This window comes from Primulina huaijiensis, chromosome 17 (assembly GCF_012295235.1).
Source record: "Primulina huaijiensis isolate GDHJ02 chromosome 17, ASM1229523v2, whole genome shotgun sequence".
Lineage (NCBI taxonomy): Eukaryota > Viridiplantae > Streptophyta > Magnoliopsida > Lamiales > Gesneriaceae > Primulina > Primulina huaijiensis.
Window position 1 is genome coordinate 3220083 of NC_133322.1, and position 20282 is coordinate 3240364.

Here is a 20282-nt window from a genome sequence, read left to right on the forward strand (position 1 = left end):
CTTTTTATTGAATTTAAAATAAGGTTATGTTTTTTACATAATTTATCATAAATATCAAATAAAATTATTTTTTATTAAAATTATACAACTATTTTCACACACACGTATATATAATTATATTTATATATATAATTACTTAAATTAAGTTATAATATTATATCTTTTTTGATAATTTTAGCAATAAAAAGATCTTATAATACAAAACACATTAATTTATTTCAGTGATTTAAAATAAGTTTATCCAAACATTTTAACAACTTGTTTTTAAAATAAGACCTCACAGCTCATAAGTCCATAAAACAACTTATAAAACATAAGAACTTAAAAACTGTTTTAAATAAATTTAGTCAAACACGTTTTTTGTTTTCTAATTTTTATTTTAAATTTTTTACTTATTGTTCTATTAAGAATTCTTAGAGATAGATGGGCAAGACAAGATAGCAATAGAGGTGCAGAGCGGAGATTAGCGCTTTCTTTCATTTAGGAAATTAGCTCTAGAGGACAGGCTATTAGAAGGTCTAGCTTTCTCTTGGATTACTTTGCATTCTTCCTATTTTAAGGAAAGTTCAGCACTATTTATTGTCACTAGGAGATAGCCTTTTCGATCTTATTAGCTTAAGCAGACCACTCGTGAGCAGATAAGATAAAATAAAGCAAACTAATTTTTTTTTTTGGTCGGATATCTTTCAAAATCTATCGTCTTAGCCTTTTCAGCTGCCTAATCCGTTTCAAATCCCACTACACTATTGAATGAGACTTCACTTTCTTAGTTCGAATGGTTTTGATTTGTTGAAAGACCTGAAAGAGAAAGTTGTTTTTTGGGGTATTGTACCCATCGGTCGATATGAAGTATAAAAATAAAATGTCGTCGATTGCTGCCAAGAACCTAACTGATGATGGTGGAAACAAAGCCATCAACGATATTGGGAGCAAGAGCTGCACCAACGAACCTCTTATTAAAATGAAGACAAGTTTTTCCTTCAGGATATCGAACGGTCTGTTCATGGTCACGTATAATTTTATGGAAATAATTCAAATTTAAAATAATATAATTATATATGTTAATAAGATATTTGGATAGAATTTAAAGAATCGATTTTCCAAAGGGATATAAAGATGAAAATGTAAATTGAATACTCAAAAGTAATAAAAACATGAAGATGAATATAATAAACAAAGTTATTACAAATATAATAAATCTACGAATCAATCAACTGGCATCCCTACACTCTAAGGTCATATCCAATCACAAAATCTATCACCAAATACAACATCAATTTTCAACCCATTTACTTCAAATATTACACCACAAAAAATATTCTTTTTATTTTACATATATTAATTATTATATTTTATTTAATATATTTTTTATTATGACTAATATTTTATTATTAATATTAAAATATTTAAAATAAATAATAAAATTTATAATAAATACAAATAAAACATTTAAATAATAATAAAATAAATATTATATTATTATTTAAATAATATTTATAATTTTTGATACAAATATTTATAATAAATACAAATAAAAAAAAGTTAAATTTTATTTTATTTTTTTATAAAATGGGACCTCTTGACGCAGAGGAATAGAGCTAATTTTACCAAAATAACAGAGTTATTTAGAGGAAGATTCGCTACATCAAAAAAGGAGATAGGCCTAATAATATCGATCGATTGCATAACAACCAGCCAACATCCACACGTGTCCCATCAGTTTTGGCAGCCCCTACCTCCAGTCTAACATGCTACAGTCAAGATCCATATTTTGTTTTTTAAATTTTATAATCAATAAATAATTTTCTGTTTGATTACAATAATTGAACCTGCTTTTTTGTTCTATATAATGGCACCCAACCCCGCAATTAAATTCCCCCTCTTTTCTCTCTTTTCCCCCATTGACACTCTTTAGGCTCTGTAGTAGTCGCAAATCTGTGGCATTCTGCCACTGTTGGACTTCGGTCTCTTCGATTTCTCCCCTTTTCGACTTTTTTAGTCATATCTGTTTTATTACCAAATTCCTGTGTTGTCTCAAAACTCTGCCAAAATCTGTTCCTACCAGGGTTTTTCGAAATTCATTTTCTAGCTTTTTCTCGATCTTTTTCGGTATTGAGATATTTTTTTAGCTCGTATCTCATATCGGATTTGTGGGTTTGTTTGAAGTTGATGTTAAATGCTCAGTACATCGATCTTTTTTATTTTCGAGATTCATGTCTGCGATTCTGTCTGAAATTTTCTCTTCGGATTTTATTATAATCTCTGCATACTGGCGAAGAACCCATCTAGTTCAATCCTTCTCAGTTGCCTTCCTCTACTGGTTTTATTACATCACGTGATTCTTCCTGATCTGTTCTATTCGGGATGATTAACTACTAGATCACGCCGGAAATTATTTCATGTCGAAAATTATTGGATATTAATTCAAGCTTGTGGTAATAATAATCATAAACCCATCTGGGTACCCAATAATTTACCTAGATTGATCTGTCTGTATGAGTTGGTATTTTTGTTCGAATCTGAGCAAGATTTAGCCAACACACACTAAATTATCAGCCGAGTTCTGCTAAATTTTAGTTAAATCTCTGTAAAAAGTGGTATTTTTCGTGAAATATGAGCAAAATTTAGCCATATAATCATCTGGATTCAGCTAAAATTTAGAGCTCTGTAATTTTTGGCACTTATCTTGAAATTTAAGTTCTTTATCATGGATTCCTCTAGTGGGACGTCATCAAATTCATCGGACTCGGGTACGGGTGACGGGATCCGAGTTTCCGGATCCGAGGAAAATCTCCAACAGATGGATGAAAAGAAGAGAAAGCGAATGATCTCGAACCGCGAGTCGGCTCGTAGGAGCCGGCTGAGGAAGCAGGACCATGTCAACAGCTTGATGACTCTAGCGGCTCAGCTCAGGGACAACAAGAGCCAGATTCTTGCCGGCTTGCACACGACAACCCAGCTTAACCTCAGAGTCGAGGCCGAGAACGCCGTTCTCGGAGCTCAAGTCGCTGAGTTGAGCCACCGGCTTCGTTCCCTTAATGAGATAGCGAGCTTTCTGAGCCATGGAAGCGGCGGCTTCATGCTGGCTGAGGACCCGGCTTTTTATACGGCAGAATCGGCCGGGTTCATGAATTATTTCTGTTTGGACCCAAGTCAGCCCCTTTTTTCCCCGGCAGCTGCTGTTGATGTAGTTGGCTTTCTTCATTGATTCTGTATCAATAGTTCAATGCTTTTATTTTATATAATTATAATATAATATATGAAAACAATAAAATAATAATATTTTGAAAATTAGGAAGTAGATGGTTTTCGGACTTGCTCAATATTTATTTATGTAAATATTTTTATCAATAAAAAAATTTGTGTTTGTACTTTTATTATATAAAAAAATGCATATCAAGTCTCTCGTATAAGACAAGAAAAACGTTAAAAATTTATTATTCGATCCATCAAATTAACAATCGTATAAATTTGGTCAATAAATTTATAGAAAATATGTCCTTTGATGATTGTTCTTTAAAGATTTCCTTTACTTGATTAATTTTCCTTATAGGGTAAAGATAACATAAGTGACTAAACAATAAATCAAATCTTTGCTAATGGGTGAAATCTTGCTGTTGATCGAGCAAGGGGTCAACCATCTATTTTCATAAAGACAAAAATTTGTGTGAGATGGTCCCACGGATCGTATTTTGTGAGACGAATCTATTATTTGGGTCATCCATGAAAAATTATTACTTTTTATGTCAAAAATATTACCTTTTATTGTGAATATCGACAGGATAGACCCGTCTCACAAATAAAGATTCATGAGATCGTTTCACAAGAGACCTACTCTTTCATGAAAAATAAGAAACATGTATGTATATTATTTATTGAAAGATAATTTCTATACATTAACTTATCATATTTTTAATTTTTATTTTTTTAAAAAATATTTTTTAAATTTGAGTATACATATCTTCATGTTTTCAAAAATTGAAAAAATGCATAATTTTTCGTACATATTTTCAGAGATATGTATGTTAAGATATGAAAACATAATAGAAGTAAATAATCACGGAGAGTTCTAACAATTTCGAAATTTTACAGAGTAACTTATGTAATCAACCCATCATCGAAACACAAAATTAATGTCACAATATTTAGAATTGCATTTGCTCCTACTTGATTGTAAATCATAGAAGAAATTATAGACTTTAATTCCTGAATTGAACCTCTTCCTTTATTCGAGTATCTAACCCACAGCATAAAGGAAAGGATAAATAGCATTTTTTAAATAAAAAAAATCGTGTGAAAAAAACGATACAAGGGCGTGGGACCGGCATTCGTTTTTTCTTTGAGAAGAAACAGGTCAAGTTTTGTTGAGATTTCCACCGACTTTGTGGAAAATAAAGAATGAAACAAAGTATGAGGCCACGAAAAAGATGCTCTCGATTCACAGGCGAATTAGTAGAGTATCGTTGTTTTATAATTAAGTTTCGAATACAAGATTTTTTCCACAAATTCATATCAGTATATATCGAAAATACATAATCGTAACCATTATTTTCGGTGCGTCAATGGATAACTCTCCAGATTAACTTAATAATCTGCAAATCACGTTAATCAAGTGATTTCACTGAACAAACATGTGTGACAGACTTACCTAATAAAATGTCGATGTGACTTATGACTATTAACCAAACAGTCAATTATTCTAACTCCTCGAACACATATTAAATATCGAAATACATTTTTAAATACATGGAATATAATCGTACAAAATAAGGATATGACGCAGTAAAAAAAAAAATTCAATCCTCAACTTGCCCAAATTTCATTGCGTTTGCATGTGTCGGCTGGCTTCACGTGACAAAATTAACAGCGCCAATAATCAACGGTAAACTGTACAGCAGCTACAATATAAAATGTCACAAACATTTTAATTGTGTAATTAAAAAATAATATCAATAAGGATTCCAAGAGAGACGTCGAATCTTGATTTCCCAAGGTGAAATTCAAGAGGGGGAATTTTGGCTCAGGAATTCCCCTAATTTTCCAAAGCTCAAATTCCATCTCGTTAGTATTTTTCTCTCCATTTCTCATTTTTTTCACATCCTGAGTTCTTCTTTTAATCGTCTTTGTTTGTTGTTGTGCAATGTAGATAATTAATGTGTGTGAATTGTTGGTCACAATTTACGTTATTTTTGGTGGTTTTAATTTTTGATTTATCCTCAGGTTCTTGAAAATATATGCAAGCGTTAACATTTGATTTTATATTTTTCACCTTTATATCCCGTTTGCTGGATTTTTTTTCTTTTTTTCATAGAATTCTTGTTGTGAAATATGTCTCCATTGAGTAGGTTCTTGATGTTTATAAAATGGTTTTTTTCCCCCTTGCGTGGAGGGAGGGAGGGGCCGCATATTCTTGAAATGAAATCTGATTTAGTTTCTTTTTCTTTTTTGGCCAATTTAGTTGGGTGGTTACCATGGTTGCCGATATTGAATGTCATAAAATCATTGGAGTTGAAGTTGATGCGTGGATCTCAGATTGAATAGGGTCACCAATCAAAGGTAAGGATTCAAAGTTTATTTCATAATGGAACGTGAAATTATTTGATGAAATGCCTGTGTGACAAGAATATAGAATTTATATTAACTTTTTCATTTATTTTTCCTCATGCGGTATGCTTTTCGATGCAAGATCTTTCCATCAAATGTTGATTTATTTTTCTCTATAATTCTTTTATATTTTGCGGATATTAAAAATCTTATACCTTGTTGTGTTGTGGATTGATGATCAAAGAATTTGAAGGCCTTGAAGTGACTGGATTCCGTACCTGGTTCTGATATTTTTACAAACTGGTGATCATAATGTTAAGACTTATATGCTGAGTTCGAAAGGTTTTTATTGTTTCACGAATAAGCAGTAACCTAAAAAATAATCAGATTTTTCTGCTAAATCACATGGAAGTTCGATAGATATCTATGAGGTATGTGATAGAGAAAATCGACATCTGCATGTTAGGATACCAACCTCACTGGTTCCAATGTATGGCATCCAGTATTATATTTTGGTCCGTCTCTTCTTACAGCGTATTCATGTGTTTAATGACTAGCTTGAATTTGGGATATGCGAAATTTATAATCATATGCATGCATTTAGTGATTTTTTTTCCTCTTTTCAAGGCCATAATTTTACACATGATAAAAATCATGGAGGCTGAGGAGCTGCCAACAATTTCCGGGTAAGATATATGACTGGTAATTGCGTTTTATAATGTTGTGTTAATCATTCCTGTTCACGTAGTATTAATGCATCATACACATTCGATAGTATGTTTTTAAACGACACAAAATTGACTTTAAGCGAGGCTTTGCCTTTGCTTTGATAAAATTAAATGCAACTTTAATAAAGAAAGGCCATAAACATTTATATAATTTTTGGATATGTTTGCTGCATTTGCAGAAAATATTTATGAAAGATGCATTTTCAGAATTTGGATTGCAAATGTAACATATATTTGTTACGATTCTGAGAGATATATATTATATGGTATTTGTCTTGTCATGTCTGTCAAAATATATTATGTTATAGTTTTTAAATGTAATAATGAAATATAATGTATTGATAGATTAACAAACATTTAAATTTTTTTGCTAATTGCTCCAGGAACTCTATGGTTGATACTAAAGCTCTGTTCAGAAAGGTGTTTGGAAACGAGATTTTCGAGGATTATGTTGGGCAGCTTGTGTTACTTTCTTCGCCACCTCCTGAATTTGATCCGACCTTATCCCCTGAAGTTCAAAAACCAAAACTTGATGAGATAATGAAGGTATACTTGATCCACGTCCTAAATTTTGAGTTGATTTTTTTTGATTTCTCAACTGAGCCTTTCGAGTACTTTGAGTGAAGGCAGTTCGAGAGGATAGGGAACTGAAACTTGTAGAGACTCTGAAAGATCGACTTCAACTATGTGTTGAAGGGAAAAACGATGACTTAGTAAAATGGGCAAATTTAGAAGTCGAGCGCCTTTCTCAAGAAGGTAAGCTAATTTGTCTTGCATTTATTCTAAATAATGCGTCTTGCCTTATCTATATGATTTTTTCGGATCCATCTTATACAAAAATAATAATTTCAGTCAAACAAAGTGGTTCTTGATTTCAATGTTCGGACTAACTAATCTCAATAATATTTTTTATGATACCTTGAACTTCTTAGCTAAACCAAGTTAGAAATATTTGCTCGAGTTTATGGGCCAGATTTATGTTGAACCGAGTGCTTACCTGCTAAATTTTATGGTTAATAGTGATAGTGCTCCTCAAATAATTTAATTTTCCTAACAATTCGAGTACCATATTTTGATCAATATGACACATAAACAGTAAGATAAGAACCTGGAATACCAACAATTGTTTCAACTTGTAAATAATGTGAATTAAGCTAGCACATGATTTAGAATTGGAGACCAATTGTAAGATCGTGCACTTGCTATAATATCAAAAACATTAGCTAATAAATTGGGCGCAACTCAAATTTTTTGAACTTTACAATAACTCAAGTTCCACGGTTTGATTTTTGTGACATACATGCAATCACATAGGTTAGTGCGAGCAATTTATTTTCTGCTTCCCAGTCCCCATCTTTTCTATTAAAAAATTTCTACAATATATCGAAACAGTTGATGTGGAAAATTATGGAAGAAAACAAGATCAATCTTGTAAGGCAAAGAATAATTAGACTGTATTCCAATTTGAGAACCTGAAGGGCCATTAAAATCATGATGACGATGGATAAAAGGAAGAGACTCATTTGGTGTGTTTTCCAGCTTTTGGTGTGGCCCTGCTGCGCGTTATCGGTTATATTTACACAAGGAAAGCTGCAAAAGAAATAGGAAAAGGCAAGCGTTTTTTAAAGATTTTATTTGTAGAAGAATGGTTACGAGATAAAAGACACACAAGAAAATCGAGAGCTGCAGCATCTTCAGGTGATATTTTTTTTCTTCACACACATGCTTTGAGGTTTATGTTTTTCAATCCATTCAATCTTTTGGATGAAGTTTAAACTTTTTTTTTCTTGTTTTGGGTTTCAGCTGCTGTTTCCTACATTAAACTTCAAGAACATTGGAAGAGCTTTGACATAGAAGAGATCAAAGATGCGAAGACCTCGAAAGAGGCTAAAGAAATTCAAGATTCAATGCTTGAGTCTTTCTGGAAGATGAATGTGGCAGATGTTGAAATGACCTTATCTCATGTATGCCAAACGGTAAGTTTATCTTTTCATCAATTCATAAATAGGATCAATCTCATATATACATCACTATTATTTGACCACGTTCCAACACCTCAAGCTTTTGAGGACAGTACTTGCGGAAATTTGAGTTCAGCAATATGCCTAGAATTAATACACGAGACGTACATTTGCATGAGAAACAAGTTAACGAAATCCTAGAAGTAAACACTCGAAACCAACTTAATAAAGATGAGGGTTTTGAATACTAGGATTACATACTCTAATACCAAACTGGTTACCACCTTTCCCAAATGCTAGCACATGAGAGTTGGCACCATAATGTTTCATACCTTAAAACGTTACTCGAAATTCTTGAAATTAGCCTATCTATCAACGTCAATCCAAAAGATTTGAATTTAGTGAAAGATCTGGTGTATTTATGCCAGGTGCTCAAAGATCCCAGTGCATCAAAGGATGTTCTCAGACTAAGAGCTAAAGGGATGAAGAAAATTGGGAAAATTTTCGGAGTAAGTTTGATCTTGTAATTTGACACAAGTGAAGCTTCGTTTTTCAAAATGAAATGTGAAGTATTCAAGTAAACCTTGTTTTCCAATGTTTTTCAGGGTGTGAAGGCAAGATAATGCAGAGAATATAACTAACTTGCTCAAAGGAATCAAGAACTGCACAGCTGGTGCTATTACACCTTAAAGTCTGCTACTCTGCTACTCTTTTGTCCGCTTAACTATGTTCCTTATTGAGTTGAGGATTGTAAAATGAGAAAATGTTATATACACATAGGAAAAATTTGTATATCAAGTGTCTGATGGAATACATTGGATGATTTCATGTGGTTTCCTATAAGATGTTAAATTGGGAAATATACTTTTTAAAATTATTTGAATGACAACATTGTCACTCTTTCTTCCATTAAGCTCGTGCTATGTCAAGTAAAACATATAATAATACATATTGTTTGGCACGTGAGATGAGATGAGATTATGAAAGTTAATGGATGTGTTATATGACTGATAAAAATTAATAGATATAAGAAATTTATGTAATGTAGTTACTTATTATATAAATGTTGGATTATCCACTACTTGTATGGGTTCTAGATAAATTTAATATGAGATTCGTATATATTTTATAATCCGTGGTGTAAACTATATAATATCTTTAACCCAGAGTAAACTTGCTAAAAGTTTTATGTTTGGTTGGGGAGGATTCCTAGAGACATAAGTGTTCACTTTGTGTAATTTCTTTTCTGGAGGCTTTTGATATTTCCCATTTGCAGTTAAGACTGTAAAACATTTTCTTTTTAAATAGGTCTCTTGTGAGACGGTCTCATGAATCTTTATATGTGAGACGANCCACGGATCGTATTTTGTGAGACGAATCTATTATTTGGGTCATCCATGAAAAATTATTACTTTTTATGTCAAAAATATTACCTTTTATTGTGAATATCGACAGGATAGACCCGTCTCACAAATAAAGATTCATGAGATCGTTTCACAAGAGACCTACTCTTTCATGAAAAATAAGAAACATGTATGTATATTATTTATTGAAAGATAATTTCTATACATTAACTTATCATATTTTTAATTTTTATTTTTTTAAAAAATATTTTTTAAATTTGAGTATACATATCTTCATGTTTTCAAAAATTGAAAAAATGCATAATTTTTCGTACATATTTTCAGAGATATGTATGTTAAGATATGAAAACATAATAGAAGTAAATAATCACGGAGAGTTCTAACAATTTCGAAATTTTACAGAGTAACTTATGTAATCAACCCATCATCGAAACACAAAATTAATGTCACAATATTTAGAATTGCATTTGCTCCTACTTGATTGTAAATCATAGAAGAAATTATAGACTTTAATTCCTGAATTGAACCTCTTCCTTTATTCGAGTATCTAACCCACAGCATAAAGGAAAGGATAAATAGCATTTTTTAAATAAAAAAAATCGTGTGAAAAAAACGATACAAGGGCGTGGGACCGGCATTCGTTTTTTCTTTGAGAAGAAACAGGTCAAGTTTTGTTGAGATTTCCACCGACTTTGTGGAAAATAAAGAATGAAACAAAGTATGAGGCCACGAAAAAGATGCTCTCGATTCACAGGCGAATTAGTAGAGTATCGTTGTTTTATAATTAAGTTTCGAATACAAGATTTTTTCCACAAATTCAGATCAGTATATATCGAAAATACATAATCGTAACCATTATTTTCGGTGCGTCAATGGATAACTCTCCAGATTAACTTAATAATCTGCAAACCACGTTAATCAAATGATTTCACTGAACAAACATGTGTGACAGACTTACCTAATAAAATGTCGATGTGACTTATGAGTATAACCAAACAGTCAATTATTCTAACTCCTCGAACACATATTAAATATCGAAATACATTTTTAAATACATGGAATATAATCGTACAAAATAAGGATATGACGCAGTAAAAAAAAAAAATTCACTCCTCAACTTGCCCAAATTTCATTGCGTTTGCATGTGTCGGCTGGCTTCACGTGACAAAATTAACAGCGCCAATAATCAACGGTAAACTGTACAGCAGCTACAATATAAAATGTCACAAACATTTTAATTGTGTAATTAAAAAATAACATCAATAAGGATTCCAAGAGAGACGTCGAATCTTGATTTCCCAAGGTGAAATTCAAGAGGGGGAATTTTGGCTCAGGAATTCCCCTAATTTTCCAAAGCTCAAATTCCATCTCGTTAGTATTTTTCTCTCCATTTCTCATTTTTTTCACATCCTGAGTTCGTCTTTTAATCGTCTTTGTTTGTTGTTGTGCAATGTAGATAATTAATGTGTGTGAATTGTTGGTCACAATTTATTATTTTTGGTGGTTTTAATTTTTGATTTATCCTCAGGTTCTTGAAAATATATGCAAGCGTTAACATTTGATTTTATATTTTTCACCTTTATATCCCGTTTGCTGGATTTTTTTTCTTTTTTTCATAGAATTCTTGTTGTGAAATATGTCTCCATTGAGTAGGTTCTTGATGTTTATAAAATGGTTTTTTTCCCCCTTGCGTGGAGGGAGGGAGGGGCCGCATATTCTTGAAATGAAATCTGATTTAGTTTCTTTTTCTTTTTTGGCCAATTTAGTTGGGTGGTTACCATGGTTGCCGATATTGAATGTCATAAAATCATTGGAGTTGAAGTTGATGCGTGGATCTCAGATTGAATAGGGTCACCAATCAAAGGTAAGGATTCAAAGTTTATTTCATAATGGAACGTGAAATTATTTGATGAAATGCCTGTGTGACAAGAATATAGAATTTATATTAACTTTTTCATTTATTTTTCCTCATGCGGTATGCTTTTCGATGCAAGATCTTTCCATCAAATGTTGATTTATTTTTCTCTATAATTCTTTTATATTTTGCGGATATTAAAAATCTTATACCTTGTTGTGTTGTGGATTGATGATCAAAGAATTTGAAGGCCTTGAAGTGACTGGATTCCGTACCTGGTTCTGATATTTTTACAAACTGGTGATCATAATGTTAAGACTTATATGCTGAGTTCGAAAGGTTTTTATTGTTTCACGAATAAGCAGTAACCTAAAAAATAATCAGATTTTTCTGCTAAATCACATGGAAGTTCGATAGATATCTATGAGGTATGTGATAGAGAAAATCGACATCTGCATGTTAGGATACCAACCTCACTGGTTCCAATGTATGGCATCCAGTATTATATTTTGGTCCGTCTCTTCTTACAGCGTATTCATGTGTTTAATGACTAGCTTGAATTTGGGATATGCGAAATTTATAATCATATGCATGCATTTAGTGATTTTTTTTCCTCTTTTCAAGGCCATAATTTTACACATGATAAAAATCATGGAGGCTGAGGAGCTGCCAACAATTTCCGGGTAAGATATATGACTGGTAATTGCGTTTTATAATGTTGTGTTAATCATTCCTGTTCACGTAGTATTAATGCATCATACACATTCGATAGTATGTTTTTAAACGACACAAAATTGACTTTAAGCGAGGCTTTGCCTTTGCTTTGATAAAATTAAATGCAACTTTAATAAAGAAAGGCCATAAACATTTATATAATTTTTGGATATGTTTGCTGCATTTGCAGAAAATATTTATGAAAGATGCATTTTCAGAATTTGGATTGCAAATGTAACATATATTTGTTACGATTCTGAGAGATATATATTATATGGTATTTGTCTTGTCATGTCTGTCAAAATATATTATGTTATAGTTTTTAAATGTAATAATGAAATATAATGTATTGATAGATTAACAAACATTTAAATTTTTTTGCTAATTGCTCCAGGAACTCTATGGTTGATACTAAAGCTCTGTTCAGAAAGGTGTTTGGAAACGAGATTTTCGAGGATTATGTTGGGCAGCTTGTGTTACTTTCTTCGCCACCTCCTGAATTTGATCCGACCTTATCCCCTGAAGTTCAAAAACCAAAACTTGATGAGATAATGAAGGTATACTTGATCCACGTCCTAAATTTTGAGTTGATTTTTTTTGATTTCTCAACTGAGCCTTTCGAGTACTTTGAGTGAAGGCAGTTCGAGAGGATAGGGAACTGAAACTTGTAGAGACTCTGAAAGATCGACTTCAACTATGTGTTGAAGGGAAAAACGATGACTTAGTAAAATGGGCAAATTTAGAAGTCGAGCGCCTTTCTCAAGAAGGTAAGCTAATTTGTCTTGCATTTATTCTAAATAATGCGTCTTGCCTTATCTATATGATTTTTTCGGATCCATCTTATACAAAAATAATAATTTCAGTCAAACAAAGTGGTTCTTGATTTCAATGTTCGGACTAACTAATCTCAATAATATTTTTTATGATACCTTGAACTTCTTAGCTAAACCAAGTTAGAAATATTTGCTCGAGTTTATGGGCCAGATTTATGTTGAACCGAGTGCTTACCTGCTAAATTTTATGGTTAATAGTGATAGTGCTCCTCAAATAATTTAATTTTCCTAACAATTCAAGTACCATATTTTGATCAATATGACACATAAACAGTAAGATAAGAACCTGGAATACCAACAATTGTTTCAACTTGTAAATAATGTGAATTAAGCTAGCACATGATTTAGAATTGGAGACCAATTGTAAGATCGTGCACTTGCTATAATATCAAAAACATTAGCTAATAAATTGGGTGCAACTCAAATTTTTTGAACTTTACAATACCTCAAGTTCCACGGTTTGATTTTTGTGACATACATGCAATCACATAGGTTAGTGCGAGCAATTTATTTTCTGCTTCCCAGTCCCCATCTTTTCTATTAAAAAATTTCTACAATATATCGAAACAGTTGATGTGGAAAATTATGGAAGAAAACAAGATCAATCTGTAAGGCAAAGAATAATTAGACTGTATTCCAATTTGAGAACCTAAAGGGCCATTAAAATCATGATGACGATGGATAAAAGGAAGAGACTCATTTGATGTGTTTTCCAGCTTTTGGTGTGGCCCTGCTGCGCGTTATCGGTTATATTTACACAAGGAAAGCTGCAAAAGAAATAGGAAAAGGCAAGCGTTTTTTGAAGATTTTATTTGTAGAAGAATGGTTACGAGATAAAAGACACACAAGAAAATCGAGAGCTGCAGCATCTTCAGGTGATATTTTTTTTCTTTTCACACATGCTTTGAGGTTTATGTTTTTCAATCCATTCAATCTTTTGGATGAAGTTTAAACTTTTTTTTTCTTGTTTTGGGTTTCAGCTGCTGTTTCCTACATTAAACTTCAAGAACATTGGAAGAGCTTTGACATAGAAGAGATCAAAGATGCGAAGACCTCGAAAGAGGCTAAAGAAATTCAAGATTCAATGCTTGAGTCTTTCTGGAAGATGAATGTGGCAGATGTTGAAATGACCTTATCTCATGTATGCCAAACGGTAAGTTTATCTTTTCATCAATTCATAAATACGATCAATCTCATATATACATCACTATTATTTGACCACGTTCCAACACCTCAAGCTTTTGAGGACAGTACTTGCGGAAATTTGAGTTCAGCAATATGCCTAGAATTAATACACGAGACGTACATTTGCATGAGAAACAAGTTAACGAAATCCTAGAAGTAAACACTCGAAACCAACTTAATAAAGATGAGGGTTTTGAATACTAGGATTACATACTCTAATACCAAACTGGTTACCACCTTTCCCAAATGCTAGCACATGCGAGTTGGCACCATAATGTTTCATACCTTAAAACGTTACTCGAAATTCTTGAAATTAGCCTATCTATCAACGTCAATCCAAAAGATTTGAATTTAGTGAAAGATCTGGTGTATTTATGCCAGGTGCTCAAAGATCCCAGTGCATCAAAGGATGTTCTCAGACTAAGAGCTAAAGGGATGAAGAAAATTGGGAAAATTTTCGGAGTAAGTTTGATCTTGTAATTTGACACAAGTGAAGCTTCGTTTTTCAAAATGAAATGTGAAGTATTCAAGTAAACCTTGTTTTCCAATGTTTTTCAGGGTGTGAAGGCAAGATAATGCAGAGAATATAACTAACTTGCTCAAAGGAATCAAGAACTGCACAGCTGGTGCTATTACACCTTAAAGTCTGCTACTCTGCTACTCTTTTGTCCGCTTAACTATGTTCCTTATTGAGTTGAGGATTGTAAAATGAGAAAATGTTATATACACATAGGAAAAATTTGTATATCAAGTGTCTGATGGAATACATTGGATGATTTCATGTGGTTTCCTATAAGATGTTAAATTGGGAAATATACTTTTTAAAATTATTTGAATGACAACATTGTCACTCTTTCTTCCATTAAGCTCGTGCTATGTCAAGTAAAACATATAATAATACATATTGTTTGGCACGTGAGATGAGATGAGATTATGAAAGTTAATGGATGTGTTATATGACTGATAAAAATTAATAGATATAAGAAATTTATGTAATGTAGTTACTTATTATATAAATGTTGGATTATCCACTACTTGTATGGGTTCTAGATAAATTTAATATGAGATTCGTATATATTTTATAATCCGTGGTGTAAACTATATAATATCTTTAACCCAGAGTAAACTTGCTAAAAGTTTTATGTTTGGTTGGGGAGGATTCCTAGAGACATAAGTGTTCACTTTGTGTAATTTCTTTTCTGGAGGCTTTTGATATTTCCCATTTGCAGTTAAGACTGTAAAACATTTTCTTTTTAAATAGGTCTCTTGTGAGACGGTCTCATGAATCTTTATATGTGAGACGATTCAACCCTACCGATATTCACAATAAAAAGTAATACTTTTAGCATAAAAATTAATATTTTTTCATGGATGACCCAAATAAGAAATCTGTCTCACAAAATACGACCCGTGAGACCGTCTCATATAATTTTTTGCCTATTATTATTATTATTATTTAGTATGGATCATTTGATTCATTAATAATTCTGACTCTAGATTAATCTCGAACTGATTTAGATCTAGACTCGGCATCAGAAACAAAGAAGATCTTTTATTCTGAACCAAGCTTATCTTGATTCACTCACACTAGTGGGTGACAAAAGTTGTTTCATATCTTACTCTAAAACTTAAATCTTAAGAGACCACTTTACTTCTAAACGATTTAACAGATATCAAGAACACTATTTAGGGGAATTTAGAAATAAAATAATAATATTTTTTAATATGATAATCCCGAAAGCCCAATGTGGAAGTTTTGATTGATCAATAGATAGTGAGGGGCAATTTCTTTTATAAATAAAGTAATCAATTAAATTTGATCGAACCTATTATTATACAAAATGATTTTAAATTGATATAAATTAAATGATTATGATTTGATGGTACGTATAACGTAATTAATAAAAATCTTATCTTCATCCTCCAAACTGTCGTTTCGATTGACGTTTGTTGCAATGTCGATGTCGTTTTGGATGATCGAAAGCACTATTCTTCCACAAAAGCTCTTTTAGGCCAACCTAATTTATTAATAAATTAACCTAACACATAAACTTTTTTTTTTTTTTTTTTTTTTTTATAACTTTACCCTCACGACTTCCCCATTTCCTTGGTCATATAAATTTTATTGACAAAAACTTGTGTGAAACGGTATCAAATGTCGTATTTTGTGAGACATGTTTCTTATTTGTATCATCCATGAAAAAGTTACTTTTTATGCTAAGAGTATTATTTTTTATTGTGAATATCGATAGGGTTGACCCGTATCACATATAAAGATTCGTGAGACCGTCTCACAAGAGACCTACTCTATATTATTAGCCTAAATATGGAGTCATTTAAGCTAAATTTACAGCATACTTGGCACATTTATAAAATATTTTCAAATTTATAAGACATTTAGAAGTATTTTATAAATTATTTTAAAATTAAAACAGTTTTATGTGTATTATCTAAAATAAAATAATAAGGTTTTTATGAAATCTTCTTAAAAGGTAGGAATTAATATGCCAATTTATTTTTTAAATGACATATAAGTTTTATTTAAATTAACCAAAAAAATATCATTAATATTTCAACTTTTATTCCAAATGGCCATTTTATTCATTAAATATAGTACAAGAAATATTATTGATTCAATCCATTACATTTTGACATTATAATTTCTATTACGACAAGTTATTCAAACTTGTGCTATTTGGCTTCTCTATTACACATTGAGTTTCACGTTAACAACCTTGCACATGATATTGTTTCATATGTCTAGGTTTTTTTTTCAATTCATTAAGCATGTAATTTGTCGTAAATTCGATCATAACAAGTGTATAGATCCAACGTCCCATGTGTTGGCACTAGACCGATCAAAACCGATCAGGGTCCATTGTAGTACTAACACATGAGACGTTGATTCTGCATCGAAATTTAACTTTAAAATGCTTAAATTCATGATAACCTAACTTAAGACATGAAATTGAATATATTATAATGATCATGATTCCTTAAGTATTGTATAATTAACTAATAAGATATTAATTAATGACTAGATGTGATGTGTGTCCCTATGCTATAAAAAGCTTAAATATGGCCTTTCTATAATATAATAATAAACAGTTTGTCACTTTAATTTGAGCATGTTTTAAGAATCCTTCTTCAGCAGCTTAGTGGGAGAAAAAAAATATATTTAAAATTTTCCTAAAAAATGGGTCTCATTCTTCTTGTCAAGAACATCATCCTTGTATTATTTCTCATTTCGTCCACTTCTATTCCAGGTATGTAACTTAATTTTCACAAGAACAATAATTAAATTTAATCCTTAATATGGTAAAGTTTCAAGTTTTATGTGCATTAAGAAATTTTGAAATAAACTTATTTATATATAGGTTTTTATTTCTTGTTCTTCTAAATTAATTGGGGTTTTTTTTCTTCCCACAATATGATATAGGATTCTAGTGAAATCGAGTTGCTTTGTTAGATAAAAACTTGTGTGAGACGGTCTCACGGATTATATTTGTGAGACGGATCTCTTATTTGGGTCATCCATGAAAAAATATTACTTTATATGCTAAGAATATTACTTTTTATTATGAATATCGGTAGGGTTGACGTGAGACGGTTTCACAGATTAGGATCCGTGAGACGGTCTCACATGAGACCCACTTTGCTTGTTATTATATTTTCCATTTTTTTAAATGCGATTTCTGTTTTTGTTTTCGGCTCTCGAATAAAAATCCATCATCGTTGAAGTTTGTTGTTATATTTTAAATATTTTCAAAAAATAGATAATTTTATTATATAACAAACAAAATTTACATGCTTTTATATAAACATAAAATTTTAAAATTTTACACTTTAAAAAAAAATTAACACCTCATAATTTATATTGTGTAGCCATTTTATAATTCGGAAGAAAAAAGTAGAGCAAAGACAAATTCTTCAAGTATGGGTTTTGGAATATTGCAATAATCCCATTTGCTCATTTCACGCAGGCCTGCCATCTTCTTCATTGGAGTCCATGGAAGTGAGTTCATACCCACAGAAATTTTAGACTAAAGTATCTATAATATAATATCTTATAATTCAATTATATATATATAAAAAAAAACATAGATACACTAAAAATTACGCGAGCATGTCGAAATTGCATTTTTTTTTTCAAACAAAACTCAAACGTACATTTGGCATAATGTTTGGAAAATTTGAAATTGGATGGCAGGAGAAAAAATCATGGGAACCACATAGCCATGAGAAAGCAAACGATGCACACGAAAGACTGCTTCTTAATGTTAGCACAAACGACTATGGAACCTATGATCCACCACCAGCATTCGTTAAACCTCCTTTCAAACTCATTCCTAACTGATACCAGCTAATTGACGTCGATCGTGAGTCGCGCGCTATAAAATCCTATGAAGTTGATATCATATTATATGTAGTTTGTTCAACTACATTTATGTGTAAACATATCGAAATTTTCGACGTTTTTTGGTTTGTCATGATGCGTTATATATATATTTCCTATGTTCATTGAATTAATTGACCGATTGTTCCAGTACCACTGGGTCTCTAGCACATGTTCCTCTCTGGATCGATCCATCACGACTCCCTGTCGCCTAGTTGGATGGTCCGTGGCCAAGGGGGGCGCGCGCACACACACATATATAGCCTTATGACTTTGTAGCATGTAGGCATGGATATATCTTCTCATGTTGGAAAGGACCACAAGTCCATGTGTACCCACTGGCTTCCGCCTGTACAGATTGCTTCGTATTTCCGTTACCAATAATCGAAATATTATAGATAAGCACGGATACGATAAAATAAATGTACTCGGAATGATGATAATGATTAATTAGCCTAGATTGAAGTCAATTTTGTTCATGCTTATGAAAACGAAAGAAAAATCTCAAACTTAACAAACAGTTGACTAAACAAACAATCGATTCTGGTCCATTAATATCACTTCCTGTGGCTGTGAGTTCTTCTTTTCCTTTCCTTTCATTTTTTCCAGTACTTGACAAATGCATGCCGGCAAACATATTATAAATGCATGTTTACACAATTTTAGTGAAATTATTGATATACAGGCAAAATCTATACTACTTGAAGAGATTTACACCGTATCAATTTAAAATCATTGGATTACAAGGGGCCTATATCTTTTGTGAGTCAGTCTCACAGAGAGACAGGTCAACTTTATCCATATTTACAATAAAAATTATTATTTTTTACATAAAAATAATATTTTTTTATGAATAACCCAAATAGAAGATTCGTCTTACAAATTGACTCATGAAACCTTCTCATGAAAGTTTTGTGATTTTTTAACGAGGACCTACTCCTTGTCTTGAAATTCAATGCTTGGAGATTTATCACACTAGATGCATGACGTGAATTTCCCCATATAGCATAGAAAAATCGGGATAATGATAAGGATATGTGATACAATTCAACGCAAGATAATTTGAATAATAATTTACGTGGAAATTTTTTTAATCATAACTTCATCTAAGTAACTAGATCAAAAAGTAATTATATCTTCGTAAATCGATCGGTGACAGACGAAAGCAAAAAAAAATAAATAAATAAAAATTCCAAGATGTTCTCATACAGAGAAACTAGTATTAATTAAAATATATAATATGAGAGCTGATAAGGTATTACATAATTTATTGATTAGTCCGATGATTAAGTAATTAAATCAATAAAAGGAATTAATATTGAATTATATATTTGCAAGTAACAATGCGTTCGTTCAAATTTTTTATTTTTCGGAAAGTCCAATAGAACTTCTAGTTTGCGACAAACGGCATATTCTAGTCATACCGTTGATTTTTTTGCAACCTGGTAATATTTTTTTTTAAATCTAGATTAATGATATTATCCCGATATTCGATCCTACAAAGAGATACAATAACCAAGATTTGGCCAATTTCATGTGAAATTTAGAGTATTTTATTTTTTTTAAACTTTGATCAATTATTTTTATTTGAAATACATTTGAAGATGTCATTTTCTTAAAAAATAATCGGCCAAAGTTATTTTAAAATTTTTTCGAGACATATATAAAAAAATCATGCATCGTCAAGTCTTAGTCATTCCAA

General features: G+C 31.5%; 4 protein-coding genes across 6 annotated transcripts; all 4 read left to right on the top strand.

The window, feature by feature from the left end:
• The first annotated feature begins 2707 nt into the window (after nucleotides 1-2707).
• LOC140963279 (bZIP transcription factor 44-like) lies at nucleotides 2708-3208 on the top strand. Its single transcript, XM_073422564.1, has one exon. It carries the CDS (start codon nucleotides 2708-2710, stop codon nucleotides 3206-3208), a length of 501 nt encoding a protein of 166 aa, XP_073278665.1.
• Nucleotides 3209-4830: 1622 nt separating this feature from the next.
• Nucleotides 4831-9095, top strand: LOC140962441 (chaperone protein dnaJ 10-like). Of its 2 annotated transcripts, XM_073421331.1 has the most exons (9): nucleotides 4831-5061; nucleotides 5459-5556; nucleotides 6172-6230; nucleotides 6656-6818; nucleotides 6899-7028; nucleotides 7812-7970; nucleotides 8076-8248; nucleotides 8662-8742; nucleotides 8839-9095. In XM_073421331.1, the coding sequence occupies exons 3-9, from the start codon at nucleotides 6187-6189 to the stop codon at nucleotides 8854-8856; spliced, it is 768 nt and encodes a 255-aa protein (XP_073277432.1). In that variant the 5' UTR covers nucleotides 4831-5061; nucleotides 5459-5556; nucleotides 6172-6186; the 3' UTR covers nucleotides 8857-9095. The 2 variants fall into 2 exon arrangements, with proteins under 2 accessions (XP_073277432.1, XP_073277433.1); XM_073421332.1 differs by lacking the exon at nucleotides 6172-6230.
• A 1710-nt stretch (nucleotides 9096-10805) lies between these two features.
• On the top strand, nucleotides 10806-14999 carry LOC140962422 (chaperone protein dnaJ 10-like). Of its 2 annotated transcripts, XM_073421298.1 has the most exons (9): nucleotides 10806-10968; nucleotides 11364-11461; nucleotides 12077-12135; nucleotides 12561-12723; nucleotides 12804-12933; nucleotides 13716-13874; nucleotides 13980-14152; nucleotides 14566-14646; nucleotides 14743-14999. In XM_073421298.1, the coding sequence occupies exons 3-9, from the start codon at nucleotides 12092-12094 to the stop codon at nucleotides 14758-14760; spliced, it is 768 nt and encodes a 255-aa protein (XP_073277399.1). In that variant the 5' UTR covers nucleotides 10806-10968; nucleotides 11364-11461; nucleotides 12077-12091; the 3' UTR covers nucleotides 14761-14999. The 2 variants fall into 2 exon arrangements, with proteins under 2 accessions (XP_073277399.1, XP_073277400.1); XM_073421299.1 differs by lacking the exon at nucleotides 12077-12135.
• Nucleotides 15000-17301: 2302 nt separating this feature from the next.
• Nucleotides 17302-18714, top strand: LOC140962338 (protein CASPARIAN STRIP INTEGRITY FACTOR 2-like). Its single transcript, XM_073421205.1, has 3 exons — nucleotides 17302-17450; nucleotides 18168-18199; nucleotides 18395-18714. Exons 1-3 carry the CDS (start codon nucleotides 17381-17383, stop codon nucleotides 18539-18541), a joined length of 249 nt encoding a protein of 82 aa, XP_073277306.1. The 5' UTR covers nucleotides 17302-17380; the 3' UTR covers nucleotides 18542-18714.
• Nucleotides 18715-20282: the final 1568 nt, after the last annotated feature.

Bases quoted from the DNA above. Each gene is read 5' to 3' on its own strand.
- LOC140962441 (XM_073421331.1), top strand. From the start codon at position 6,187: ATGATAAAAATCATGGAGGCTGAGGAGCTGCCAACAATTTCCGG. The intron at 7,971-8,075 runs GTGATATTTTTT...TTTGGGTTTCAG, and splicing joins GAGAGCTGCAGCATCTTCAG to CTGCTGTTTCCTACATTAAA. The intron at 8,249-8,661 runs GTAAGTTTATCT...TATTTATGCCAG, and splicing joins TATCTCATGTATGCCAAACG to GTGCTCAAAGATCCCAGTGC.
- LOC140962422 (XM_073421298.1), top strand. From the start codon at position 12,092: ATGATAAAAATCATGGAGGCTGAGGAGCTGCCAACAATTTCCGG. The intron at 12,136-12,560 runs GTAAGATATATG...TAATTGCTCCAG, and splicing joins GAGCTGCCAACAATTTCCGG to GAACTCTATGGTTGATACTA. The intron at 13,875-13,979 runs GTGATATTTTTT...TTTGGGTTTCAG, and splicing joins GAGAGCTGCAGCATCTTCAG to CTGCTGTTTCCTACATTAAA.
- LOC140962338 (XM_073421205.1), top strand. From the start codon at position 17,381: ATGGGTCTCATTCTTCTTGTCAAGAACATCATCCTTGTATTATTTCTC. The intron at 17,451-18,167 runs GTATGTAACTTA...CATTTCACGCAG, and splicing joins TTCGTCCACTTCTATTCCAG to GCCTGCCATCTTCTTCATTG. The intron at 18,200-18,394 runs GTGAGTTCATAC...ATTGGATGGCAG, and splicing joins CTTCATTGGAGTCCATGGAA to GAGAAAAAATCATGGGAACC.
- LOC140963279 (XM_073422564.1), top strand. From the start codon at position 2,708: ATGGATTCCTCTAGTGGGACGTCATCAAATTCATCGGACTCGGGTACG.